Here is a 27,356-nt window from a genome sequence, read left to right as displayed (position 1 = left end):
GTCCCTCGGCTGCAGGAATCCTGGAGTGGTAACTTTGGAGACCCAGAGCTCCAAAGTAAGGGCCTTGTCACAGCTAGGGTAGCAGCCACACACTGCTCCCTGTCCCTATTAAGAGACCCTGCACCATAGTCACATTTTGTCCCATGCGGTGTTTGTATCTGGGTAACTTCAGGATCCCCCCTGCAAGTGCCCATCAGACCCCCCCCAGCAAGATCACTACTCTTCCTGGAAGGGGGTGCAAGCCAGGAGCGCCCAGTCCCCCCCTCCTCATTTTCTCCCCCAAAGAAACGGCTAGTTTCTGTTTTGTTTTGCCGGTACTGGGGTTTGAACTCAGGGCTTGGCACTTGCTAGGCAAATGCTCACCCACCTGAGCGGTGTTCCCTGCCCCCAGTTTAAGCCTGAAGTCCTCAAGATAACTGATGCTTCTACAAGAGTGTGTGTGTGTGTGTGTGTGTGTGTGTGTGTGTGTGTGTGTGTGTGTGTGTGTGTGTGTGTGTGTGTGTGTGTAGGAGGGGGAGGGGTGTTCTAGGATTGGCCTCATTTCACAGGGGGACCAAGGCTGCACGTGGTGGAGAGAGGATTTTGGCCCAGGACTCCCCCTTAGCGCTGCTCTAAGGGGAGGGGGACGCAACTTCCCTCATGGGGTGTCTGGGCAGCAGCCTGTGTGCACCCTAACTGTGCACACAACCCCTGGGCTGCAGGGCAGGAAGCACCTGGTCTGGAGCGGATGCACAGGGTGCCTGGTTCCGGTCCGGCTTCCGCCATGGCGGCCCCGGCCCCGGGAGCGCTGGGCCAAAGAAACCCGAGGCCGCGGGGGCTCAGTGGCTGGAGCGTGCGGGGCGAAGCTGAGCGGCGCAGAAGCCCGTGGCGCGGACGCGCGGCTGCCGCCCCGTGGCCGCCTGGGAAACCGCAGGCGGATGCTCTGTCTTGGGCAGCTAATCGGGCCTGCACAAATGCCCGATTAGCACAGTTCTCGCCTCCCAGAAAGCCAGACAGAAAGCTGCGGCCAGGTAGGGACAAACATCCCCCAGCCGGAAAGACACACACAGCTCCCCTAGGGAGTCAGGACAGGGATGGGGCACAGCCCCAGACTAGAGGAAGGAATGGAGCCTCCCAGATGGACCACAGACAGCCTCCCACTCAAATTGACAGCCAGAACATCTCTTTATTGACTCAATCTACCCCTGGCCTAGTGGCAGAGCCAGGCCCAGGGGGGCTGTGGCTGGGGGTCTCTGCACAGTCTGTGGGAGCATCTGCACAGGCTCCTGGCGATGGGGGGCTGTGGGAGTAGCAGCATTGGTCTCCTCGTGGACAGGTGCCCTGGGGGAAGATGGTGGTGTGAGGCCTCACAGAGCCCAGTTGCCCCAAAGGGACACCCGTGTGCCCAGCAGTGAGGAGAGACGGGACCTCACCTCCTTGAACCTTTTGCAAGGAAACATCTTAAGCCGGGCAGCCCGCTGAGCTGGGTCCTCGGCCAGCTCCTTCCGTTTATTCTGCATGAGCCTACGTCTCTCCTCCATGGCTTCTCCAGTGGCCTTGCCCCTGTGCACACACCGGGCTGGGACCCCTTTTGTCCTCCCCCCACAATGCCCAGGCCAAGTGCCACCCCCACAACACTGCCACTCACCCTGGCCGGGCGCGGGGCCGGGGACCCCAGTTGGCCTCTGGGTTGGCCTGGAAGCGCTTGAGCCCTCGCTGGCGGGAGCTGGGGTTGGCGTCATCTCGGATGGTGAAGTTGGCCTGCAGCCTGGGCAAGTGGGGGTGGAGGCAGGGGATGGCCGCCAAGTGGATCTGCAAGGATCACCCTGGGCCCGCCCGCCTCAATGCAGCACCAAGTGGCTGCCTGCATCGTGATTCTTTCATTTATTTTATAAATGTTTTCCTTTTATTATCAAGCCTACATTGTTCCCACGCTGGGAATAGAAAGAACAGAGTGGACTAGTCCCTGGGGGAAGCAGAAAAACAACAACATAAATGAGAAATAAGCAAGGGCTTTCTGGGTGTGGTGACACATGCCTATAATCCCAGCTGCATGGGAGGTAAGAGGAATGAGGTCTGAGGCTGGCCCTGCACAAAAACTCGAGACCCTACCTGAAAAATAAGTAGAGCAAAAAGCACTGGAGGCATGACTCAAGTGGTGGAGCACCTGCCTCACAAGTGTGAGGCCCTGAGTTCAAACCCCAGTATGGATTTAAAAAAGAGCAGGGTGTGGCTCAGTGGTACAGTACTTGCCTAGCATGCATAAGGCCCAGCACCAGAATAGAAAGAAATAAGCAAATTATTTGTGTAAGAGCAAGTGGTATTTTAGTAAAGGTAACTGGGGAAGGGTGCAGTGCTCAACAGGGTGGCCAGTCCAGGAAGACTTCCCAGAGGAGAAGAAAACTGAAGCTGGGAGGGAAGAGCACATGCAAAGACCTTGAGATGGGATAGTGCCCAGTGGGTGTGTAGAGTGGTTAAGATGAGGGTGAGGAGGTGATGGGCACACTGTGCAAGATCTGCTGGGCTCAGGCAGGACTTTGCCTTCTACTGGGGAAGGTGGGAGCCACGGAGGGTTCTACACAGAGGAGGGTCATGCTCTGTGCTCTGATTCATACTCACAGGCCCTACAGGCCACAGGGGGTGCAGGACAAGCTGGGAAGCGGGGGCTCAGGGTGAGGGAAGAAGACAGGGAGAGTGGGCAGTTTCCTCCAGTTTGCCCCATGCTGGTGGGCAGCCCTGCTCCTCCCATGTATGCGTCCATACCTGGGCTCCACACTGAGAATGCGGAATGCTGGGCTGGTCTCTGACAGTCGCTCTCGTTTCACAGGACACTCCTTTTCCTGGGGACAGAGGTCACCTGGGCTCAAGGTGCTTCCAGGCTACTCTCATTTGCCCCCCCCCACCTGCATTTGACAGGCCCGGTTCTCACCCAACAGCGCATGATGTCCCAGAGAGTCGAAGGGGGGGCATCCGTCTTCACTGCGTTCTTGCAGGCATGTGAGAGCGACACCCGGAAGCCCGCATGAAGGAGGGCCGACCTGGGGATGGGCAGGGATGGTGAAGGGGAGGCTGGAGCCCAGGGGCCCGAGGTCACCCTCAGCCAGCACAGCTCTGCCCAGGCCTAGGTCCCAGGCCTCACCGCAACTGCAGGAGGCTGGGAGTGTTGCAGTGGATGGTGGCACTCAGCTGGCCCAGTGTGTAGTAGAGAGGCACATCTGGGAGTTCCTGCAAGGGGGCACAGCGTGGGCATGGGGCAGCTGGCAGAAGGGACAGGTGGGCACAGTGGAGCCCTGTTGCCCAGTCCCATCCCCACCTCGGTGATCACACTTAGGACACCCTGGATCCGCTGTGAGGTGTGGAAACGGCTGGGGTTGGCGCTCACGGCCCCAAGGATGCGGCCCACAAAGTCCAGGTTATGGATGGGCTCTGCCCACACGGGACCACCAAGCTGCAGACACATAGGGACAGATGCACAGGGACCCTAAGTGGCCTGTGGGACCCCTGAGCCTCCCTCCCTTTCATGGCCTTGCCCTACTTGATGTCGCTGTCCACAGTGCTCGCACTCAGAGGTCACCGGGGGACCACAGGCCGCAGAGAACTTAACCCTGCAGGAAAGGTGACAGTTAGGGGGTGACAGTCCTGGGTTGCCCCCAATTCCCGGCACACCCTTGCTCACCGGCCACCAGGATCTCCAGATGCTTTGCCCAGGCGCTGCAGGTGGAAGGTGCCGCAGCCCACGCACTGGAACACCAGCGCCTGCTTGCTGCAGGGGACCAGGGGTGGTCACCACACCCCAATCCCTCCCTCAGACTGCCTCAGTTCCCTTTGGGAGCAACAGGACAAGGCTCTGTTTCCTCCCTCCCCGGGGCTGACCTGGCTGAAGCCTTGACCTTGGCCTGGCCCGTGAAGACACGCACGAAGACACGCACGTAGAAGTCGGCGCTGACGCTGAGCAGCGGCACCACGAAACGCTGGTAGCAGTTGGCACGGAGGTCCAGGCTATGCAAGACGATCCTCAGGGCCTGGGGGCAGGTGGGCGTCAGCAGCTAGATCCCTCCACCAGGTGCTCACAACTGCTACCTGAGTCCCAAGCCCAGCACCAAGTGTGATGGGTGTTTGACCCTTGGCGAGCCAGCATCACCTCTCTGTGCCTCAGTTTCCTCATCTGTAAAACCCTGACAGTCCCTATCTCTTTGTGGGCCCACTGGAAGCACTAAATGACTGAAGAGCCCACAGTTTCAGTAGCTAAGCTCTACCAGTAGTGACCCTGTGTCTTTCATCAAGGACCGATGTTCCCCACCCACAGGGTTCTGTGGGCAGGAAGTTGAGACCCTGTGGCTCAAGGTGGAGGCCCTGAGTTCAAACCCCAGAACTTCAAAAAAAAAAAAAAAAAATCCATCTCAACAAAACAAGCCTGTGTTGCAAGAACCTGCCATCCCAGTTATGTGGCAGGCATAGGTAGGAGGATTGTAGTCAGAGGCCAGCCATGGGCAAAAACTGAGACCCTATCTGAAAAGCAACCTAAAAATATACACATATGGGTGTTGGGGGGCTGAGAGTGTGGCGTAGTTGGTCTAGTACATACACGGGTTCCACCTCCAGCGCTGAAAAAAAAATTTTTTTAAGCTGGGCATTTTGGTGCATACTTGTAATCCCAGCACCCAGAGGCTGAGTGAGGCGGGAGGACAAAAAGAGGATGGTTAAATTTGGAGCCAGACTGTGCTAAGTAGCTAGACCTTGACTCAAAAAAGAAAAGCAAACAATAAAGTGCTTTTGGAAAAGTTGTTACAATATGGAATTAAGAAAAAACACAATGTAGCCAGGTGCCAGTGGCTCACACCTATAATTGTAGCTACTCAGGATGCAGAGATAAGAAGGATCACAGTGCAAAGCCAGCCCAGGCAAATAGTTTGTGAGACCCAATCTTGAAAACAGCCATCACAAAAAAGGGCCAGTGAAGTGGCTCAAGGTATAGGCCCTGAGTTCAAGCCCCAGGGCGGGAGGGGGATATGTAACTACCCCCTCCTGTCAGTTACAAAGGAGGTCAATTCCCTCACAGTCTGGGATGGATCTGACCCCTCTTCTTGGAGGGAGGCCAGCAGGTCAGAGGTGCAGGAAGGGGTGCTGGAAGAGCCCCTTACCATCTCGTGGCAGGCCCGGCTCTTGAGGGCCATGGCCCCATACTTGCTGTAGCATGTCTCCCCGCTGTTCCCCGCCAGCACCGCCATGTCCGTGCAGGTGACACACAGCAGCCCTGTGGGCAATGAGGGGCTGGGCAGTGAGGACCCTCCAGACACCCAGCCCTGCTCCATAGCTGGTGTCAGCGCAGTCTCACCCCAGCCTCACCTCCTTCACTCACTGCCTGCACAGCTGCATCTAGAAAGGGGGCGGGGCTGCCATAAGGGTCCAGGTCAATGACATCAAACCGCTCTGACACCCTCTGGTGTTGGTACATCAGCATCCTGCATGGGAGAGGGCCAGACCTAAGCCTCCCACACCAGCCCCTCCCACGCCACCACCCACTCTGTCCCCTACACAAAGTAATTCCTACAGAGAGCAGTGACTTTGGCCTTGAACTTGGGGCCATTTTCCCAGGTTTAGGTCCTAGCTTGGTCATTTGTGCCTTTTTATGACACAGGTCTTGCTATGTAGCCCAGGCTGGCCTAGAACTTGAGATCTTCCTGTCTCAGCCTCACTACCACACCCAGTTTGGCCACTGGTCAACACCATGATTTTCCTTCTTAGGTCTCAGACTGTCTCTCTATAATCTTGACAATAATAGTCAGTACTGACATAGGACATTAGGCTGTTTTGTGTATCCATAAATCCAACCATAAGCCCCACAGGCTGTCCGTCTGCCAACTCTTGCAAAGGTCACAGGTTCTATTGTGTTTACTGATCCACTCTTGGCATTGAGAGTGGTGCCCGGCTCATAGCAGACACTGGATACACCATGGCTCATTTGAACAAATAAAAGGGTACAAGAAGTTAAGTCTAAAATGGAGCCCACAGGACTGGGGAGGTGTAGCTCAGTAGTAGAGAACCTGCCTAGCATGTGCGAATCCCAGCACCATAAATAGTAATCACAATACACTAAGCAAATAAAACAAGTATACATTTAAAATCCACACAATGATGTTTCAGTCACCAACTGTGGTCTCGTAAGATTATATCACCTTGCTGGGCATGGTGGTGCCTGCCTGTAATCCCAGCACTCAGGAGGCTGAAGAGGGAGGATCATGGGCTTAAGGCTAGCCTGGGCAACATAGCAAGACTGCATCCCTCAAGATAAACTAAAGAAACAACCGACAGGACTGCTTCCTGACACACTTCTCAGAACACGTCCCCAGCGTTAAGCAGTGCATGACTCCGCTTCTTTCTGGCACAGAACTTAAGGCTGCACAGTTTTTATCCATTATTTCGGCAAGCTGCCACCCGCCAAGCTGCCCTTTGACAGACAAGGGAACTGGGGTTCAAAGAGGCTAAGTCATTTTCCCAAGGGTGGAGACTGTGATAGAGCCAGGGTTTGACAGTAGGCAGCCGCACTCCAGATTGAGCTTCGTGGCCACTGGGCACTGCTGCCCAGGACCTACCGGGCATCTGCGTGGCTGGGCTGCACCAGGTGGCCCACGTTGTTGAGCTGGACGTTACGGCGCATGAGCTCCACAGCTTGGGCAGAGGCATCGTTGGCAACCACAGACCGGAGTCCAGGTACCTCCCGGGCGAAGCGGATAGATCGAAGGCCAGAAGCTGCCAGGCCCTCCAGCACCCGCAGGCCTTCCTATCAGAACAAGCAAGGACCCTCACTCATACTTTTAGCTCCATCCTCTTCTGGGCCCCATATTCCCAGACACCCACCTCTTGTAGCTCCCCCTGTTTGAGGAGCCCTGGAGAGACGGCTCAGGCCCTACCTCACAGATCTCCCCCACCGCAGCTGTCCGAGATTGAGCTCCTGTGGTCAGGTTTTCACCTTTGGGTTCAACCTTTTCTTCCTCTTGTTCTGACAAGTCGACAACCACCTTTTGAAGATCCTTCTCTCCTGGCACCTTGACTGCAGTCACCAGAGGGACAAGTCAGGGAACAGCAATGCCTTATTTTTATTTACTTTTTACTTTTTTTTTTTTGCAGTACTGGGGACTGAACCCAGGGCCTGGAGCACATTACCATTTGGGCTCTGCCCCACCATAAATGCTCCTTCAGAGAAAACCGCCTCCCAATCTTCAGAATCCTAAAGATTCATGGAAGAAAGTCTTTCTCAAAACCTCACAGGAAGGAAGGAGGGTGAGGCAGAGAGAGACAGAAGCTGGGTTCCCATGGCTCACACCTATAATCCTAGTTACTCAGGAGGCACAGATCAGGAGGATCTCAGTTTGAGGCCAGTATGGTCAAATAGTTTGAGAGATCCTATCTGGAAAATACCCAGCACGAAAAGGTCTGGTGGAGTGGTTCAAGTGATAGAGCAAGTGCAGGACCCTGAGTTCAACCCCAGTGCTGCCAAGGGTGGGGGGAGGTGGGGATAAAGGAGACAGTGAGTGCCTGGGTTTTGTGTAACTTCCCCTACCCACCAGGAGTCTAGACCTCCACTCACTCTGGATTCCTTTGGCTCCAAGCTGAATCCGAGCAAACTCAGTGATCACAGCACATCTGATGGTAGAGAGAAGGTCAGCTTGCACCCCTTTTAACAGGTCTGCCCTGACAGACTTCTCTTTGCCAGAGTTACTATCCACCATTCCTGCAATCCCCCTTCCTAGTCCTTAGTCCCCTCCTCCCTTTTGCCCGCCCATCTAAAGAGAAGTTCCATTTAAATGGTTAAGACATTAACGGCTAATTCTCTCTTTAGATTTTCAGAACATCCGAACTTTGTAACGCCCTTCCTTCTTTAGTTCTATGCAACCACTCACACAAAGCATGTAAATTGATGTGAAGGCAGAAAAGAATCCTGTCTGTCTAAAAAGAACTACAGGAACTAGCCCCAGGAGGGCGATTGCCATGTTCCGGAAAAGAGAAGATTCACGTCCTGGATGACCCCAGGCGACGAAGACCCCACTAGGCATGTATAACTTTCCAGCCCTGCTCCTTTCCCGCCCTATAAAAATCCTGTGCGCCCGGGGACCCAGCAGGATGAAGCTTTGAGGCTGAGCGGGTCCATCTTCTAAAATGCTGGCCCTTGGTTAAACCTGATTTCTTCCTACCAACTCTGGTCTCCTGGCCTTCCAAGCGGCGGGCAACCGGGATTTATTCCGGTAATATCCTCAGCCTCGTGGACCCACTCCCCTCTGCCAGGCTGACCCCTGACCCTTGCTCACGTCAGGTCCCTGTTGAACTCCTGCACAGGGTTGTAAAAGACTTCGTTGGCGCTGGGGAAGGCGATCTTGGCGGCCCCCTCGGTGACTGTCGTCTCCTGAGCCGCGAGTGGAAGTTTTTCTCCGCAGGGTCCGGTGCCGTTCTCCATCGCTGCTGGCCTCGGCGGCCCTTGGGATTCCCCCTCCATACACCAGGCTCTACGGAGGCCGCGGGCGGAGCGGAGAGTGAGTTTTAGCCACAGAGCGGTCCTCGCATGGGACATCCGCGGGCACCTCTGCTCGTCAGAACTAGTTCGGGGGGGTGGGGGGCGAGGGAGGGCATAAAGTTGTCAGAGCTGCCTTTTGAGGGCCGGGGGTGGCCTACACACCTGTAAAATGGGGGTAAGGAAACCGGGCCTCAGTAAGTGGGCACCCGCCCCCCACTCCCTATGGAGCCGGAAGCCCTCGCTGCAGTTCAGATCTCTCCCGGGACCACTTGGGTTCTTTTCACCTCCTCTGTGGACACACAGAACTAAACCAGTCTCGGTGCACGCTTCCCGGATTGGGATCCGGGCGCCGCCATACTGGCACAAAGGGAAGGCGAATCACGTGACCGGAGTTAGCTAATCGGTGCTGCCCCTCATGGTGGCCGACCTGGGTCAAAATTCTCCGCCAAAAGAAGCGCGCTGAATGTGCATGTGCTGTGCAGGTGGCTCCTAGAAAGAGCTGCTTCCCCTAAAAAGGGGACGCGCCACTAGCCCTGTTTAACAGAAGACGATATTGTGCCTCAGAAAAGGAGCAGTAAACGGAGAAATTCAATACCTAGTGATCGTCTCCCAGGTGCTGTGCACACATTGTTTCAGAGAGCCCTGTAGGAATAACTCAGGCTCTTGAACTGGATTTACTGGGTTGGAATCCCAGCCCCACCACGTGCTCTGGGCAAGTTACTTTAAACGTTTGGTCCCTCACTTTCCTTACGTGTTACATCAGAATCTTTACTTCCAAGGACGAGCAGAATGCCTGGAAAGTGCAAAGCAGCCACTTACATAGTGAGCCCTTAGCGGGTTCTGATTTCTTGGCGGGGCTGGAGATTGAGCCCAGGGCTTGGTAAGGAGGCGCTCGACCTCTTCAGCCACGCCTCCGACCCTGCTACTTGCTCTAACTTTGCTTAAATCTCCCCATTTGCAAAACGAGCAGAGCTTTTTAAATGCTCGTTGTGGGCTGTGGAGAGAAGTACACCAGTTAATGCAGATTCTTATGTTTTATTGAGCTCCTTGAGCCTGAGTTTAAATCTTGGCACCTGCCATCACTTCCTTGCTACGAGATCTTGAACACGTTTCATCTCTCCGTGCAACTAGCTCACTCCCATAAAGGGCCTAAAACAGTGTCTGGCATAATAATAAACAAGTCATTTTTACTTTTACAGGACACTAAAGTTCCATACCCACGGGACTCGAAGATGGCGGGGTCGGGATTCGGACCAGACAGCCCGCAGAACCTATGCACTTGTGAGGACCTCAAGTGGGCGGAGGGCGGAGACCAAGCTGGTAAGAGGAGGGGGTGGTGCGCTCGGAGCTCGGCTGGCCGGGCCTGGGGGCGTGGCCTGGGGCGTGGCCCGGGGGCGTGACCAAGACCGTTTCTCCCCGGTCCGGCTGCGGCGGCGGCGCAGCGTGCGTTCGTGTGCTCGGCGCTCGGCTGGGGCGGCCTGGCCCACAATGAATGGCCGCCGCGGCTGCCGCTGCTGCTGAGGCGGAGGCCCCGGAGGCCGCGGAGGCGGAGGCCGAGGCCCCGGCGCAGGGGGGCGCGCCCCGGGCCCAGGCCCGGCCCCAGCTGCCGCTGCGGAGCCCGCCGGGTGCCCCCGGAGCGCGGCCGCGGCGCAGGTGAGGCGGCCCGCCTCAGGCCCAGTTCCGGCCTCCTCCCGCCGGGGCGGCCCGAGGGCATCCGAGGTTCCGGCTGAGGGCTGCGAGGGGAGGGCGGGAGGGGGGGGGGACTCTTCTGGGACAGAGGAGGAGCCAGGCCAGCAGCCTGCACCGTGCCCAGGCCGGCGAGCGCGGGGTTGGCTCGGCCATCGCGGGCGGCCTACAGCTCCAGCCGCGGGCCGGGCCGCGGGGTTTGGGAGCGGCGGGATTGGGCCTAGACCTCTCCCCCCCCCACCCCATTCCCGGCGAGGCGGAGGCCGGGGCAGGTGCCGGGGGGCCCGGGAAGTTGGAGGATCGGGGGAGAAAAAGTGCGGAGGTGCCCAGGGAGGCCGGAGGGAGGGGGGGAGAGGGAGGAGCCGGGCTCCCGGGCCGGCCGGAGTGGGGGGAGGAGGGAGAGCAGCGCGGCCGGAGGAAAACGACCCGGAGGGGGCGGGGAGGGGCCGGGCCTTCAGGTACCGAGCGGCCGCTGGAGGAGGTGGGTGGGTCAAGTTACAGGACTGGGGGCGGCTACCGAGAAGCCCCGGAAGTGGGGCATGGCGCGTGGGGGCGGAGTTAGTGCGGGTGGGGGCGGAGAGGAGATTCCCCGAGATGTTTGTAGAGGGTCATCTGAGTTCAGCGCCCAGAGATTTATGGGGGGTGGAGGGGCGGGCACATGGGGAGGGGGCTATCAGGTAAGGCTTGGGACTCCTGGGACCTTTGGGAGCTGGATCAAGCACAGCCTTTGGAATAGGCTGGTGAGGATGTGGAGCACGTCAGGAAAAACTAATGCGATCTAAGGGACACCAAGGTGTACCCCCCCCCTACACACACACACACTCACACTCTCTCTCTCTCTCTCTCTCTCTCTCTCTCTCTCTCTCTCTCTCTCTCTCTCTCCACTTCCCCAAGTGTTCTGTCAAGGTTAAATCCGGAGTAGGGAGGGTCCTCCTTTTCCCATACCTCATCCCTGGAGTCTCTGCCACCCACTTCAAGGTTCAGGCCAGTGGGTGGGTATTTTGTGTGAGCCGCCGGGGGCATGGTTTGGCACACCTAGCTCTGGTATCTAGTGTGAGGTCTTGGATTTGTTCTCTACTTTAGTACGTACTCCAGGCTATTTTAGTGGCCTGGAGACCCAAGCTTAGGGAATCGCAGGTCACTGTCCTAAACGTGGCTTTCCCAGCAGGAGCTCAGTAGACATGAATTCTGTGCGCCCTCAGAGGGGCAAGAATCAGGGAGGTAAATGGATAAGAGTTCTGTTGATTGTGTTGCTTGGGAGGATCAATCAGGTACCAACAACCTGCCCCAGGCTTTTGGGGCTCCAGGTCTTCCTGTGAGGTGCACCTTCTGGGCCAGGCTCATGTGTTGGCCACCACCTAGTCCTCTCAGGCTTTCTCTGTGGTCCAAGGAGGAAGCTGAAGCCCAAGAGATGTGGCTTACCCTGGGTCAGCTGACTAGATAGTGGTACATCCCAGATGCACTGGACCCTCAGCTCAAGCCCATAGTTGCCTAGCCAAATTGGTCCTTTAGGGACATAAGTAGAGGAGCTTCTGTGTCCCCAGTTACAGTTTCTTTGGTGTCCCAGGGAATGGGAACAGTGGAAGCTTCTTTATCCTGGGCATACCCCATTCTCCTCTGGGAGAAGAGAGGTCAGGGGTCATGGAGCTATGGGCCGCTATGGGAAGCGCTTGGATTGGAGGGACAGATGTGGCTGACTGGGCAGTGGGATTTTTGCTTCACCCGCCTAGGCTGTTTTCTCCCAGCCTTGGCTCCTGGTCACACTGCCCCACTCTTTTTTCTAGACTTGTTGCAAGACTGTTACCAGGGTGTTCTGGGTGTTATTGGGGAGCCACAGACTGCTGGGTTGAGTGGTATCAGCCAATCGTCGTAGGTTTAATGATGGCTTGTTACCCTTATTCTCCTCTTCCCCAGTCTCTCTATAGTTCCCAGACTCTCCCCGCCTCCCCACCCCCCCACTCTCCCCCCACCCCCAAAGACCACATAGGCTGCTCTCTTGGTTCTGGGAGGGGTGGGAGCTGGGCCAGCTGCCCCACACAAAGAACTTGGCACTTGTAGGTTGTGCCCTCACACTTCCCTGATGCAGCTGTGCCTTCCACCCTATCCCCAGTAGAACCATCCTCCTTCCAGCCCCACCCTCTGTTAGTTATACCAATGTTAAGGCTTCTGCACTTGCCTTTGTCCCTCCCCCCGCTTTGATGCTGTCGCCTTGTCTTTTGGGTATGAACTGAGTGCACAGAGACCTTATTTCCTGCCTGGTTACGCCAGGGCTGGCTGCTAGGGCACAGACTGGAGCCTCCTGGGCCTCTGCTGGGTGGGGTGCTAAGGACAGGGTGGGAACAGAGTTGGAAGTCACAGCTGAAACAGGCAGAGACTGGTGGGCATTGGCCCTGGTGTGTGGAGGGCAGAAGAAGAGGAGGTCAGGCGGGGCCTTTGCTTAGAGCCAGAGCAGCAGGCACTGGTAATGACTGAGTCCCAGGGAGCTCTCTGTTTATGGAGATGGGAGAAGGAGGTGGAGGGATAGTGAGACAGGGGGTGGGGAGGTTTCGATTGGGTGGTCAGGAGAGGCTTCCGGGAGAGCTGTGATCTGAATAATAAGTTAGCTCGGGCTGGGGGTGTGTTCTAGGCCAGAGGACAACACATTCAAAGCCTTTATTGAGTATGTGCCAGGCTCCTGCTAAGTGCCCGAAACATTTTGTCTTTGTGAGGGAAGAAGCAAGGAACAAACCTAGTGTGGGCACAGAGATCCATGGGAAAGAGGAACCCAGTCTCTGGGCCTCCTAGGACTTCATCCAGGGTCTTTGCACACCTGGTCCCCTGGCCAGGTAGGGTAGCAGGGAGCCCTACCAGGTTCTTGAGGTCAAGAGTTTACAGTTGTATAGGATCTTTCAAAAGGTCAGCCCAGGGGCACAGAGTTTGGAGGGAGTTTGGGAGTTGGCCCAGCAAGCTCTGATCTTAGAGTTCATTGTCACCAAAGCCAGTGACAGAGAACAGGAGCTTGCCAGGCCCAGGCGGGACACCTGAGCCTGCTCAAGAGGATGGCCCGCAGACAAAGAGGCAGTGTTTGTGCCACTGTGTTCCCTCTCTTGGGTCCTCCCTGACCCTCTTCATTCCGCTCCCTCCTGGATTGCTCTGAGATGTTGTCTGTGTATGAGCTCATGTAAACCCATGTCTAGCCCATCTTACATGGTCATCCCCATATGACATATGAGGGAATTGCAGCACTGGTTTTTTCTTCAGATGCCCCCTCCCTCCTTTTCTAAAACCTCCCAGTAGTGGTCCTTGTGGCTGGTCTGTGTTGCCTCCCGCCGCTCATAACCTCTTGGTAAGAACATCTCTGGACAGCCCTCTGAGCTACAGAGGCTATGAAGTGCACTGTGTCTGTCCCCTTTGGAGGATGGGTTAGGTGCTTAGTGTATGGTTCGTCTTGCCCACCGTCCATGCCACTTCATTAGCAGAGGTCTGACATCCTTAGTGACCTGAGGGCTTTCTGTGTTGGTGTTTTCTGAGTGGAGCAGAGGGTGGGTAAATATTACAATAGAGTCACATTCCACACCTAGTGCCACCTTGCTCAGCCATGAGATGCTGGCCAGAGGTCTGGACCTCCTGTCTCAGTTTCTCTATCTGATTAATGGGGACAAGCAGTCTGATTAATGGGGACAATGCTGATCTGCAGCGGTGCTCAACAGAGGACAACCCTGCCCACTCAGGGATGCTTGGGAAAAGTCTGGATGGATTTTTGGTTGTCGCACGTGGGGCGACTACTACTGGCCTCTGCATGCACTTGATGGTGGGGCAGAGCCTAGGTCAGTCCCCCCACCAAGAACTACCTGGTAATGACAGTGTTGCTGAAATAGAGAGGCTGCCCTTTGGTTGTCATAAGGGTCATGGAAGCTGGGGTGTCTGCTGGTGACCAGATAGTGCTGTGAAGACTCTTGGGGCCTTGGGGACCAATGCCCAAGAATCCCATGAAACGTCAAGGACCTGGGAGATGATCAGAGGCAGAAGATGTAACAGTGTGGGAAGGGGTAGAGCTGTAGACTGGGGACATGACAATAACAGCTGGCCTTACTGGGCACTGACTAGGCTGATGAGCCATCTGCCTGTGTCACCCACTTGTTTAGTCCTGAAACAGTCTCCAGGTGGCTGATGCTGTGAACCCATTCTATAGATGGAGAGACTGGTGTCAGGCCAGCTGTACTTAAATAAATCTGTTTTCCAGGAGCCCCATGAATAAAAAGCTTTGTGAGGGAATCAAGCCTGGTTAAATATAGTCAGCCCTCTGTATCGATGGGCTCTGTGTCTGCAGATTTGCCATCCATGGACCAAAAATAGTTGAGAAATCATTGTGCCTGCAGTAGTAAGTGATACAGTTTAACAACTCCTTGAGACAAGTGGTCTTGCTGTGTAGGCCAGACTGGCCTCAAACTTGGTATCCTCCTGACTCAGCCTCCCTCTTGCTGAGATTATAGGCATGGGCCACCCACCTGGTTTATAGTATAACAGTTCTATTTTTGTTGTGTGCGGTACTGGGGCTTGAACTCAGGGCTTACACCTTGAGCCACTCTACCAGCCCTTTTTTGTTGTTGTTGTGATGGGCCTTTTCAAGATGGGGTCTCTCAAACTATTTGCCTGAGCTGGCTTCAAACCACGACCTCCTGATCCCTGCCTCTTGAATAGGTAGGTTTATAGGTGTGAGCCATCAACACCTGGCTACACTCTTATTTTTTTGGTTTTGATAGTACTGAAGGTTGAACCTCGGGCCTCCCACTTAAATATACTAGGCAGGTGCTCTACCATTTGAACCACTCCACCAGCGCTTTTTAAATTGATTATTTTTGAGATAGGCTATTTGTGCTTTCTCCATGTTGCTGGGATGACAGGTGCACACCACCAAACCCAGCCATTGTTTGAGATAAAGTCTCCCAAACTTTGTCGCATTTATATATTAGGTAGTGTAGGTCACCTGAATATTTAAAGCTAGAAATGCTGTGGCTGTAGCTTAATGGGAGAGGGATGCAGCCTAGGATGCACAAGACCCTGGCTTCCATCCACAGCCCCACAAAATACTAAAATATGGTAATGTCTATGGAAGGGTGTGCCTAGGTTCTGCGTAGGTACTATGCCAATTGAGGGAGTTGAGCACCTGTGGATTTTGATATCTTGGGAGTTCTAGAACTAATCTTCCATGGATACCAGGAGAAGAGATGGAGAAATTTCTTTCTAAAAGGATGGGGTCTTGCTATGTTGCTGGTCTTTGTTTTTGTTTTGTTTTGGCAGTACTGGGGTTTGAACTCAGGGCTTCATGCTTGCTAGGCAGGTGCTCTTCCACTTGAGCCATTCCTTCAGCCCTTTTGTTTTTTTTTGAGACAGGGTTTTGCTATATAGCCCAAGCTGGCCTGGAACTTGTGATCCTCCTGCCTCACCTTCCCGAGTGCTGGAATTACAGGTGTGCATCACCACGCGTGGCTTTTTTTTTTTTTTTTGGTGAAAGTGATAGCAAAGTTTACACTTTTCAACAGACTGAAAGTGGGTCATCTCCAAGGTGACAATGACAATATTATGATAAAGTTTGTTAGAACAGAGACACTTTCAAGGTTGGCAGTGGGTCACCTCAGAAAGAGTAACCTGGGGTCTTTTTTTGGAACAGGGTCTCCCTATGTTGCCCAGGCTAGTCCCAAACTCCTGAGCTCAAGCCATCACCCTGCTTCAGCCTCCTTAGTAGCAGGGACTACAGGTGTGTGTCAGGGTGCCCACCTTGAGATTCAAATTCTCATTCACTGCAGAGGCCCTATGGTATCCAGTAGAATCAGCATCACCTCAGGGCCTTTGTACTTGCTGTTTGTTCCTCAGAGGAATGTAATTCAAAAAACTAGTTTTATGGTCAGTCAGGGCTGGTGTATGAGCCAGGACTCCCTGAGGGCAGAGGCAGAGCTTCTGCATGCACAGGCCAGATTGCTGAGGGCTGCAAGGAGGAGCGAGTAGGAGGAGGAAGAAGCAGCAGGTAGACAGAAGACTGCCCATTCCTGGTGGGTGGGGAGAGTTGGAGAATAGCTGGGAAGGAGGACCAGGAGAGGGAAGATGGTGGAGATGGAGGGAGTAAAAGGCCAGTCTGACCCTCAGGGCACCTGAGATCCTGGGGTGAGGCAGCCAGCAGACCCCTTTCTGGAGGCGAAGCTCCAGCTGTCTTGAGTTTGCACTTGCCCTGCCTCTGGCTCCTTTGAGCACCAGGGTCCCTATCTGAAATGAGGCCCCATCCCAGCTGCCTCACAGATTGCCTGGTTCTCAGACGGTAGCCAGGGTCCAGCCACACGGGCTTTGGCACTAATCCTGCTGCCCACCTGGGTGTGATGACAGCCTTTCAGAGAAGAGAGCAGTCAAGTTTGCATGGACTCAAAAAATCATACTGGACTGGAGTGTGCCTCAGGTGGTAGAGCTCCTCTAGGCCCTGAGTTCAAACCCCAGTACTGCCAAAAAACTGCAGATGCCAACAGTAGGCTCCACAGTCAAAAAACTGCAGATGCCAACAGTAGGCTCCACAGTCAGATGTCACTTGCTCTTTACCAGCCAAACATTCACTGAGGCCTTCGTCATAGTTGGCCCAACAGAGGGTCTGAGTTCTGGGCCAGGGCCAGCCACCTCCTGCTGAGCTGGAGAAAGGATCCCTGGCCTTTGCTCCTTAGACTTGGAGTTGATGTTTGCTGGTGGCTGGTTTACACCTTGGCTTAGTCCTGTTGAGCTCCAGTAACAAAGTTACTTACTAAGTAGCTTATAAGCAGCAGAAAAGTACATATGTACATGTGTATACATTGTTCACAGTTCTAGAAGCCAGGAGTTCCAAGATCCAGGAAGCAACAGGTTCAGTGGCTGGTGAGGAAGCATGTGTCCTCACACATGGGACAGAACAGCCTCCCTCAGGCCTTTTTTCTTTTTTATTTATTTATTTGTTTGAGGCAGGGTCTTGCTGTGTAGCCCACGCTGGTCTCAAACTTGCCATCCTTCTGCCTCAGTCTTAAGTGCTGGGATTACTTAAGCGTTCACCACCGTGCCTGGCTATGTCTTTGTCAGTCCCTACTAAAGCTCAAAACTATTGCCCTAGCCAGCCCTTCCTGCTGGCTGGAGAATTCTGGAACTGTCTTTCCAGCGAGCCAGCAGTTTCTAGTCCCAGTTGTCCTGCTGGTGCCCTTACCACAGACAGTGATTTAACAGCAGTGTGAGCAGTCATTTGGAATCAATTCAGTGGCCTTGACCCTTGAGTGGGACCCTGAATGCAGGCCACACCAGGGGCCCAGGGTGGGCTGTCAGAAGAGGGCGCCCACGTGATAGGCCATTAATGCTTCTGAGTCCCGAGCCACGTTCCTGTTTTACACAGTTAGGTTGGAAGTAATGGAAATAATTATTTGTTCACTTCACAACTTCATAAGAGGTGCTGCTGTGTTGCTCAGGGTGCACCTCCAATTCCTGGGCTCAAGCTATCCTTCCACTTCACCCTCTGGACTGGCTGGGACTATAGGTGTATGCCACCACATCCAGCCAACAGCTGTTGAACCCTCACTGTATGCCTAGACTGGTCCTCAGAAGCAAGGGGAAAGGGATACCAAGCAAGTGAACACTCCGCAGTGAAGCTGGTGGGAAGAAAAGGTGGAGGCCCAGTTTGCCCGGCTCAGGAAAGAACCAGTGAGGAAAACCAGGCAGAAAGCACCGTAAAGGGTCAGGGCTAGGAGGGCTTTGTGTGTGGCCAGGGAAGGGCTGGGCAGCCATGGCCATCTCAGGACAGCATTCTAAGTGGTCAGCACTGGAGGTACCAAGCAGTTCCACATGGGGCTCAGGCAGCATGAAACGGTCTTTGAGGAGGCGGGGTCACGAGGAGCCATGCCCTGAGCAGGGGCGGCTGGCACTGCGGACTTCGGCACACGAGAATTGTGGCGTCCGCTGTGTTGTGCGTGCGATGAGCAGAGGCCTCTGGCTCCATGAGGAGGTCCTGTCAGAGCCTCTGGGGGCCGCCTCAGTGGAGAGATGGTGGTTAGAGCTGTGTTACATTGGCTGCCAGGATAAAATGCTATGGGCTAGGTGGCTTAACCAGGACCATGGATGTGGATTTTGACAGTTCTAGGGGCGGAGTTAGAGGTCAGGGTGCCAGCATGGCCCTCTAGTGAGGGCCTCCCTTCCTGATTTGCAAGTGGCTGCCTCTCGTTCCCTAAAGACCCCACCTCCTGGGTTTAGAGCTTTACCATGTGAGTATGGTGGGGACAAAGTCCCTTCTGCGGCACAGCCATGGAGCTGAGGATGAGCCTTCAGAAGTGACAGCATTTTCCAGATGCTGACCCTTAGATAATCAGCTCCAATGTCACCTCTTGTGGGCAAGGTCAGATACCTGAGCTTGTAGCACAAGCTACAAGCTATGTCTTCCTGGATGGAGGGCTCTGTTCCCTTCTGGACCATGAGCCCCAGAAGCAGTGCCCCATCCCAGGTGCTCCCAGCCCCAGGCAGGCACTTGGCAAATATTTGTTGAGTGACTGTTGGGCGGTCATGGAAACCGCGTGCCTTGCTGTGCCCTTGGGTCAAGTTGGGGGATGTTCTCTCACACAGCAGGGACTGGCCATGCAAGAAGGACCCCTCCAGTTTGGTGTGGGGCTGGTGGCTTCCCCTGGACTCCTGCCTTTCTTCTCTGGTAGGGGGCTGCTCTGTCCAGTTTTTTGTTTGTTGACAGTGCTGAAGATGAAACCAGGGTCTTGTGCATACTAGGCAGGCGCTCTGCCACTGCGCTTTCCCCAGCCAAGGGTGGAAGAGAGCTGGGGCACAGCATGGGCACAGGCCTGGCTACAGTGAAAGGCCACCACCCTAAGCAACAGAGCCCGAAATGGGTGGCGTGGAGAAGGAGTTGGGTGACAGGCTGAAGAGTACCTTTCATGGGGGCAGGGAGCAGAACCAGACTTCACTAGTGGCTTTTAAGCTTGATGGGGACATTGGCCTGTTTAGTGGCCATTCTACCACTGCCCCACCCAGCAAGTGACATGGACACGTTTCTCCTGAGAGCCCCATGGGGCTGGCTTTCATGGGAACTTCTCCCAGGTTCTCCACAGCCTCATCTAACTCCAGGACCCTCACCCTGGTGCTGGGAACTGGATGAGAGAGCATTCAGGTCTCTGCAGCCCCCACAGGAAGGAAGGCAGGTTCTTGTGTGCTGACTGGCTGGGTTGTTGGTGACCCTCTTTATTTCTGAGTTACCTCCCAAAGCCTCCAAACCCCTGGGTGCTGGGTTCTGAGCCTGGGTTTCCCCACTCCTCAGAGCCCACATTGCTGAGTGCTCCTGTGTTCTGTGCCTTGTGCAGGAACCAGAGTTTTTGAGAGGTGGGGCTGCACTGTGGTCCCTGCCTGTAAAGTGAGCCAGTCCTGGTGTCCACTTCAGCAGCTGTTGAGCTGTTGGGGTAACCTAAGGGTGTGTGCATCAGTGCCGGCACCAGTGGAGTTGGTGCACCTAGACCACAGTCTGCATGGCAGGGTTGGGCCCTCTGCCAGCTGCCATGTCCCAAACTTGGGCATTTATTCCCACCTGGATGTTTCCTGCCTGCTGTTCTGACACTCTGGCTTGTTTTTGTTTTGTTTTGTTTTGTTTGGCAGTGCTGGGGTTGGAGTTCAGGGCCTTGTGTTTCCTAAGGCAGGCACTCTACCACTGGAGCCACTCCACCAATCCTTTTTTGTCTTGGGTATTTTTTAGATAAGGTGTTGTGAACTATTTGGCTGGGCTGGATTTGAACCTCAATTCAGTTCTCCTGATCTCTTCCTAATGAGTAGCTAGGATTACAGGTGTGAGCCTCTGGCACTAGGCCCGCTCTTTGTCTTTTCCCTTCCCCTTTTTTTTTTTTGAGACAGGGTCTCACTGTGTAGTTAGGCTAGCCTTGAACTTGAGATCCTCCTGCCTTGCTCCCCTCTGGTGCTGAGACTACAGGCATGCACCACTACACCTGACTTTTGGTTTTATGATTTTAGAAAACATTTAATTTTGCAGATGAGCAATACACTCACCAGGTTCAAAATGGAAGAGTGGGATTGGGAGTATAGCTCAGTGGTAGATTGCTTACCTAGCATGCACAGGGCTCAAAGCCTTGGATTCCATCCCTAACACTGAAATTTAAAAAAAAAAAAAGAGATGGACCAGAAAAGTATATTTTGCAAGCCTCATTCCAGGTCTCCCCAGAGGAAACCAATTCCACAGTTTCCTGTGGAACCCAGGACCTCTTGCAAGCTGGTGCACCCCAGCCCTGTTTTGGTTTTTACTGCCTTTGAGATCTACTATGGAGCTCTTCCATTTAAGTGTACTGTTCAGTGGTTTTTAAGACACTCATGCAGTTAGCACCATGGTTAACTCGAGGCAGTTTTTCATTCTGTTAAGAATAAACCCTCCTGGCTCTCAGCAAACCCTCACCCTTCCCCGAGTCCCTGGCATGCACTACTCTGCTGTGTCTCTGGCCTTTTCTGGACATTTCATATAAAAAGAAACATGCTGTATGGTCCTTTTGTCTGGCTCCTTCACACTGTGTTTCCCAGGGCTGTCCATGTTGTGACATGTGTTAGGATTTCTTCCTTTGAATGGCCCCGTAAAACTCTGTTGTGTGGAGATGGCACCTTTTCTACATCCGAATGTTGGTTCGTGGACATCCGGGTTTGTACCTTTTGGCTGTTGTGAGTGGTGCTGCTGTGAACGTGTATTCAGATCTGTATGGATAAACGTTTTTGTTCATTTGGTATAATTCCTAGGAGTGCGATTGGTGGATCATATGGCAGCTTTGTGCTTAGCCACTTGAGGAACTTCCGGACCATTTTGCACAGTGGCTGCCCTACTTTGCATTTCTGCCAACAGTGTGCAGGGCTTCTCATTTCTCCTTTCTGGAGGGGTTAGAACTGAGGGCCTGTGCTTGCGAGCAGGTGCTCTACACTTGAGCCACTCCCCAGTTCTGCTTTCTCCTCTTTGACAATTCCTGCCTGTCTCTTTTGGAGCAGGGGATGGCCTCACACCTGCTAAGCTCACACTCTACCACTGAGACACACCCTCACCCTTTATCTGCCTTATTCACGCTAGCCAGCCTACGGAGTGTGACGCAGTAGCTCAATGTGGTCCGGGTGCTGTATCTGTGGTGCCTAGTGCTGCTTGGGGTCAGTCAGCAGTTCTGGGCAGGCTGAGGCTGGACATTGCACACATAGTCAGATGAAAGATCATGCTGAAGTATGCTGGTGCCCTCTTGTCTGCAAGGGCAGCTCTGGCCACCATGTTGGCCATCCTGCTGTGAGGTGGCTTTGCTGACTTGCTGCTGCCAGTTCTCAGTACCCACAGGCTCTGCACCTCATATTTATCCAGCAGATCAAAAACATTTGCGCTATGTCTCAGTGGTGGAGCACTTGCCTGGCCGGCACAAGCCCTGGGCTCCAGCAACCCCTCCCTCAAAAAAATATTTTCAGGATCAGAAATACTCAGGAAAAAAATTGTATCTGTACTGAGCATGTGCAGATGTTTTTCTTGTCATTATTATCTCAATATATTTACATAGCACCTACATCAATTCAGATGGTTTGAAGCATGAGTGGAGTTGGGGGTGTGGCTCAGTGGCATGCTTTCCCTGCATGTGTGGGGTGTGGGTTCCTCCCCAGCACCACAAAAAAGTGTACAAGAGGGTGTGCCTAGGTTCTATGCAAATACTCCATTGTTCCATAAAGGGATGAGCGTCCATAGATTTTGGTACTTAAAGGATGTGTGGGAATCAGTCCCCCACAGGTATTACGGCTCTGTCTCAAAAGGCAAGTGTTGGGAGACAGAGGGACCAGGTGGCTCTGTGGGATTCCCAGATCCCACCACATGGCCGTCCAGGGTCTTCCTCCAGTGAGGTCCATGGTCACAACCCGGCTGGTGCTAGTTTCTGACACCTGCCTTCCCCCCCCCACTTTGTCTCCCTGTCCCCCATGCAGCCGCCGCCATGGCACAGACGCTACAGATGGAGATCCCCAACTTTGGCAACAGCATCCTCGAGTGCCTCAATGAGCAGCGGCTGCAGGGCCTGTACTGTGACGTGTCTGTGGTGGTCAAGGGTCATGCCTTCAAGGCCCACCGGGCAGTGCTGGCTGCCAGCAGCTCGTACTTCCGGGACCTATTCAACAGCAGCCGCAGTGCGGTGGTGGAGCTGCCGGCCGCCGTGCAGCCGCAGTCCTTCCAGCAGATCCTCACCTTCTGCTACACCGGCCGACTGAGTATGAACATGGGCGACCAGTTCCTGCTCATCTACACGGCCGGCTTCCTGCAGATCCAGGAGATCATGGAGAAGGGCACCGAGTTCTTCCTCAAAGTCAGCTCCCCAAGCTGCGACTCGCAGGGCCTGCATGCTGAGGAGGCCCCGTCGTCGGAGCCGCAGAGCCCGGTGGCGCAGACATCGGGCTGGCCAGCCTGCAGCACGCCGCTGCCCCTCGTGTCGCGGGTGAAGACAGAGCAACAGGAGTCGGACTCGGTGCAGTGCACGCCTGTGGCCAAGAGGCTGTGGGACAGCAGCCAGAAGGAGGCCGGGGGCGGCGGGAGCAACGGCAGCCGCAAGATGGCCAAGTTCTCCACACCGGACCTGGCCACCAACCGGACGCCCCAGCCGGCCCCTGTGGGAGCGGCGGCGGCGGCAGTGGCAGCCGTGGCTGCAGGGGGCGTGATGAGCGGGCCCAGCACGTCGGAGCGGACCAGCCCGGGCACCTCCAGCGCCTACACCAGCGACAGCCCCGGGTCCTACCACAACGAGGAGGACGAGGAGGAGGACGCAGGCGAGGAGGGCACGGATGAACAGTACCGGCAGATCTGCAACATGTACACCATGTACAGCATGATGAACGTCGGCCAGACAGGTGAGGCCCCGCGCATGCGCGCCCTGCCGCGTCCCGGGCCGTGCTTGCACGCACACGCACACTGCTCTCTTCCTGCAGCAGAGAAGGTGGAGGCGCTCCCGGAGCAGGTGGCCCCCGAATCCCGCAGTCGCATCCGAGTGCGGCAAGACCTGGCATCTCTCCCCGCCGAGCTCATCAACCAGATCGGCAACCGCTGCCATCCGAAGCTCTACGACGAGGGTGACCCGTCAGAGAAGTTGGAGCTGGTGACAGGTGTGCTGTTGCTCACCCGCCGAGCAGGGCGTGATGTGGCGTAGTGCAAGAGAGCCTGCCTGGCATATCCAGGCTCTGCGTCCACTGCCCCTGGGAGCGGGGACTCTGCTCCCACTTGACCTTTCTGAGCCCCCACCTCCTCGTCTGCACCTAGGGGTGGTTGGAGCACCTAACACGCACAGGTGGTCAGCCGCTCTTCTTTCTGTCCTTTCTTGAGCACGGAGGAAGGGGCAGGGTGAGTCCTGAGGACCCTCACCTGACTGCTCCTGGGGTCTCTGGGAGCAATTAGAGGGACCCAGAGCCAAACAGAGGGGGTCCAGAAGGTGTTGGGGCCCAGACTGCGTGGGGTTTCTGCAGTTTGGGGCGCCCTGGGCCACCCTGCGGCTTCCGTCACAGGCACCAACGTGTACATCACTAGAGCTCAGCTCATGAACTGCCACGTCAGCGCGGGCACGCGGCACAAGGTTCTGCTGCGGCGGCTCCTGGCCTCCTTCTTTGACCGGTGAGGCCCTCCCCAGATTCCTCAGGAGGAGGGTGGGACGCCACCCCCACCCCCCACTAGGGGTGCTGACCTCCCTCTCTGCCCCCATTTCCACCCCTAGGAACACGCTGGCCAACAGCTGTGGCACCGGCATCCGCTCTTCCACTAACGACCCCAGACGCAAGCCGCTGGACAGTCGCGTCCTCCATGCCGTCAAGTGTGAGTGGGGCCTGGCTGGACACGTGGCCTTCCTGCAGTGGAGTGGGTTTGGGGTTAGGTAGGATGCTGAGGCGCAGTCTGGCCTATGGGGAAGAGGGCTGTGGATAGAGATTTCTTTGTGATTTGGGGGCAGTGCTGAAAGGAGGCCAGGGGGCCTGTGCCAGACAGGAGGCTTTCCAACTGAGGGCTGTGAAGCCACCAGACCATGGGGGGCGGGAGGGGAGAGCTTGGGTTTGCACATGGACCTCCCAGACTCTGAATTCTGGCAAGTTTGCAGGAGCTCTGACTATTCTGCCAAACCCCAGGTGTGTTCCACACATGTGACTGAGCTCATTCTGGCCACGTGGCTTGTGGTCAGCGGTCTCCCGTGGGGATTCACGGAACCTTGGGGAGGAGGGACAAGGATGCAGTTAGGCCTGAGTGTGGCTCTACTGTGCCCCCACAGACTACTGTCAGAACTTCGCCCCCAACTTCAAGGAGAGCGAGATGAACGCCATCGCAGCGGACATGTGCACCAACGCCCGCCGCGTGGTGCGCAAGAGCTGGATGCCCAAGGCCAAGCCACTGCACCTGGCGGAGGGTGACACCTACAGCAGCTTCATTGGTGACACGGGCAAGATCGAGCCAGACATGATGGGCATGGAGCACAGCTTCGAGACGGCTAGCCATGACGGCGAGGCCGGCCCCTCGGCAGAAGTCCTCCAGTAACCCACGGACCCTCCCCTCCCACCACACACCCACCCAGCACCTAGGTCACGAGCTACTGTCTGTCCCTACCCAGGACCCATAGGGGGTGCTGCATGCTCCCAGCCCCTCCGCCTCTCTCCGGTCCCACCCTTCCCCCAATGCGAGCCGGCCGGGCTGGGGGAGGTTGGGCAGGTGGTGCCGGGGGCAGTCGCCCTCCTCAACACACACTGGTGGGTAGCTCTGGGCCCCTTCCTGGCCCTTAGGAGGCTCCTCCCACTCTCCAGGCCCGCCTCGGGGAGGAGCTGGCCTGGGGGGCCTGGGCACCTGGGGGAGCATTCCGCAGACCCGCCCCTCGTGCAGCCCCTTGGGACTCAGAGGGGCGGGGGTTCTCAGGACCCCTCCCCAGTGCTTCCACGTCTCCAAAAGCGCCTTCCTGTCCCCCCTCGTCTGTCCCTGCGTCTGGGGGCTTGGGTAGGCGAGGCCAAGAGGGACTGCCCACTTGACAGCTGAGAAAACAGGCCCAGAGAAGGCTCGAGAAATCCCATGGCCTTCCCAAGGCGGCCCATCGGTGAGCCGAGGTGCCCCTCTCTCCTCCCAGCCTCGTTGTCCCTTGTGGGTCCCCTGAGGCGGGCCCCGTGAGGCTGGTGCTGAGTGAGGGGCACTCCCGGGAAGGACTGGTCTCCTGAGCCTGCAGAGCGTGTGGTGAGCATGTGTGCGTGCGTGTGGAGATGGTTTGCTTTAGAAAACAGGGAGATAGAAGAGGCGTTAAGACCAGGGTTGGAACCCGGGAGCAGGCTGGGGGGCTGCTGCCCTCTGCTCACGCCCCGCCCCGCTGCAGGGCTCCCAGCCCCCACCCCCTGTACATAACTTTTTAAAACATTTTTTTAGCGAATGAAATATTGAAGTATAAGATTTCCTTTTATTTTTCAAACCAACGGGACTGTGTCTGAGGTCCCCCTCAGTCCCTGGGGGGCGATGGGGGGAGGGCTGTGGAAGGAAGGCTGGGGGCTGAATGTGTGTGTGAACAGAACATGGGTGCATGTGTCTGTGGCTGGCCCCAGCCCAGCTGCCCCCTGGGCTTTGCGGGTCCACCCAGCTCCCTCTCTCCACTGGGGCTGCAGTTCGAGGGCTCCCAGGGTGCCCCAGGTCTCTGGTTGGTTGAGTCGTCCTCTGGGGGGGCGGGGCCGGCAGGACAGGGCCCAAGTCCATTGTTTGCGATTGTTTGTGGAATTTTCTCTCACCATTCCTCTTTATTCTAGCCCTCCCAGAGCCAGTGTTTGTGGGGGTTTTTGAGTTTTCACATATGAACACAGAGGTTGTTTTGTTTTGTTTCTTTTAACTTCACCCCGAGTGTCATTTCACCATCTCATGATTTCCTTTGTAGTCCTGCCTCTCCCTCTCCAGCTCCCAGCTGCCCACCTTCAGAGGCAGGGGTCCCGTGGGACTGGGGCGGTGGGGCGGGGCTGGCCCAGTAGCACCCCCTACCCTGCTGGAAGTCCCTCCTAACATCTGCTTGTCGAGGGGATAGGGGGGTCCTGACTGGCTGGGGTCCTGGCACCTTGGCCCCGGGTGGCCAGAGGAAGGTAGGGGGATCGACACCGCAGCTAAAGCACAAGCACCTTAATCGCACTCCCGCCCACACCCCCCACGCCCCACCCCAGCGCTGATCCCAAAGCACAATATCCTGGTCACTTGGCAAGCAGCTGGGCCTGGCTGGGGCCTAGTGACAGGCTGGGGCTACAGTCAGATGCCGAGGGGAAGCAGGGGCTCCCCTCCTTCCAGGCCTTAGCGAGGGGCAGCTCTGGGGACTGGAGTCCTCTCCCACCCCGTCCCCTTCCTCTGAGCCCCTGCTGCGCCAGGTTGGGCGGTAAAGCCCACTGGTAGCCAGGACCCCAGGAGGTGGGGGAGGAAGGGCCAGGCCAGGGGTGCAGGGGAGGAAACTCCTCGCTAGGAGAGCCAAAGACAGGGTTGTGCCTTACCCCAGGAGCCACCCCTGCGCCCGCCCCGCCACCCCCCTACCCCTCCCAGCGGCCAGCCGTTTTTCCTGCTCCCTTGCTCAGCGCTGCATGGTCCCCCACCCTGGGCAGCCAGGAGAGACTGAAATGGAGAACCATCCACCTAGCAGCAAAAAGTGTAGTGCCCTCCCGACACCTCGCTGGCCGCCCGCTTGTCCACCTTAGCCTCTCACCGGGACAGGCCGCCCACCCGCCCGTGTGAAGTGCCAACGCCCTGGCCGAGCCCCTCCCCCTCCCCGGCCGGCCGCCAGTGAGATTGCACATTGACTACTGTAAGGAGAGGAGCCGCGTTGGAAATGTGAACCAGAGAGTCTCAGTGATACTGATGAGAATAAACTAAACGCCTTTGTAACAGCCCAGCAGCCTGCTGCTCACTGGGGGGGACCACGCGCGCCTTCCACTTGCATGCTTTCTGCCACTCAGTCCGTTGGGGCAGAGCACAACTCCTGGGGACACCTCAAAATCAGGGGCCGTGCTTCCAGTGAGCCCCCTGTGTGACTGGCCAACTGACTGTTACCCTGGGCCGTTTTGATCTCAACCCCCAACGTCCTGCACACGCACATGCACCTGCCTCTTGATTCCACTCAGAACAAGCACTTCCATGTAGTGGAAGAAGGGACAGGAAGAAAGATGTTTGAGCACTGGGGATGAAACC

The 27,356-nt window shown here is 56.0% G+C and overlaps 2 protein-coding genes across 7 annotated transcripts; one reads left to right on the top strand and one right to left on the bottom strand.

Moving 5' to 3' along the window:
- Positions 1 to 1,145: 1,145 nt before the first annotated feature.
- On the bottom strand, positions 1,146 to 8,792 carry Trmt1 (tRNA methyltransferase 1). The gene is made up of 17 exons (XM_020155913.2): positions 8,773 to 8,792; positions 8,286 to 8,570; positions 7,568 to 7,623; positions 6,891 to 7,030; positions 6,573 to 6,760; positions 5,326 to 5,441; positions 5,121 to 5,233; positions 3,853 to 4,001; positions 3,656 to 3,742; positions 3,515 to 3,584; positions 3,293 to 3,427; positions 3,119 to 3,204; positions 2,909 to 3,017; positions 2,743 to 2,819; positions 1,628 to 1,747; positions 1,413 to 1,542; positions 1,146 to 1,320 (listed from the first exon to the last, which is right to left on the bottom strand). The coding sequence occupies exons 2-17, from the start codon at positions 8,543 to 8,545 to the stop codon at positions 1,174 to 1,176; spliced, it is 1,983 nt and encodes a 660-aa protein (XP_020011502.1). The 5' UTR covers positions 8,546 to 8,570; positions 8,773 to 8,792; the 3' UTR covers positions 1,146 to 1,173.
- Nacc1 (nucleus accumbens associated 1) lies at positions 8,373 to 27,058 on the top strand. 6 transcript variants are annotated; one of them, XM_074053977.1, is made up of 7 exons: positions 8,373 to 8,507; positions 9,688 to 9,808; positions 22,136 to 23,047; positions 23,129 to 23,299; positions 23,696 to 23,801; positions 23,902 to 23,999; positions 24,445 to 27,058. In XM_074053977.1, exons 2-7 carry the CDS (start codon positions 9,721 to 9,723, stop codon positions 24,705 to 24,707), a joined length of 1,638 nt encoding a protein of 545 aa, XP_073910078.1. In that variant the 5' UTR covers positions 8,373 to 8,507; positions 9,688 to 9,720; the 3' UTR covers positions 24,708 to 27,058. The 6 variants fall into 6 exon arrangements, with proteins under 6 accessions (XP_073910078.1, XP_073910077.1, XP_020011556.1 ...); XM_074053976.1 differs by having other exon boundaries at positions 23,126 to 23,299; XM_020155967.2 differs by lacking the exons at positions 8,373 to 8,507; positions 9,688 to 9,808 and adding an exon at positions 10,038 to 10,141 and having other exon boundaries at positions 23,126 to 23,299.
- Positions 27,059 to 27,356: the final 298 nt, after the last annotated feature.

Source organism: Castor canadensis, chromosome 14 (genome assembly GCF_047511655.1).
Source record: "Castor canadensis chromosome 14, mCasCan1.hap1v2, whole genome shotgun sequence".
In the NCBI taxonomy this organism is placed as follows: domain Eukaryota; kingdom Metazoa; phylum Chordata; class Mammalia; order Rodentia; family Castoridae; genus Castor; species Castor canadensis.
This window is presented reverse-complemented; position numbering and strand designations above follow the sequence as displayed.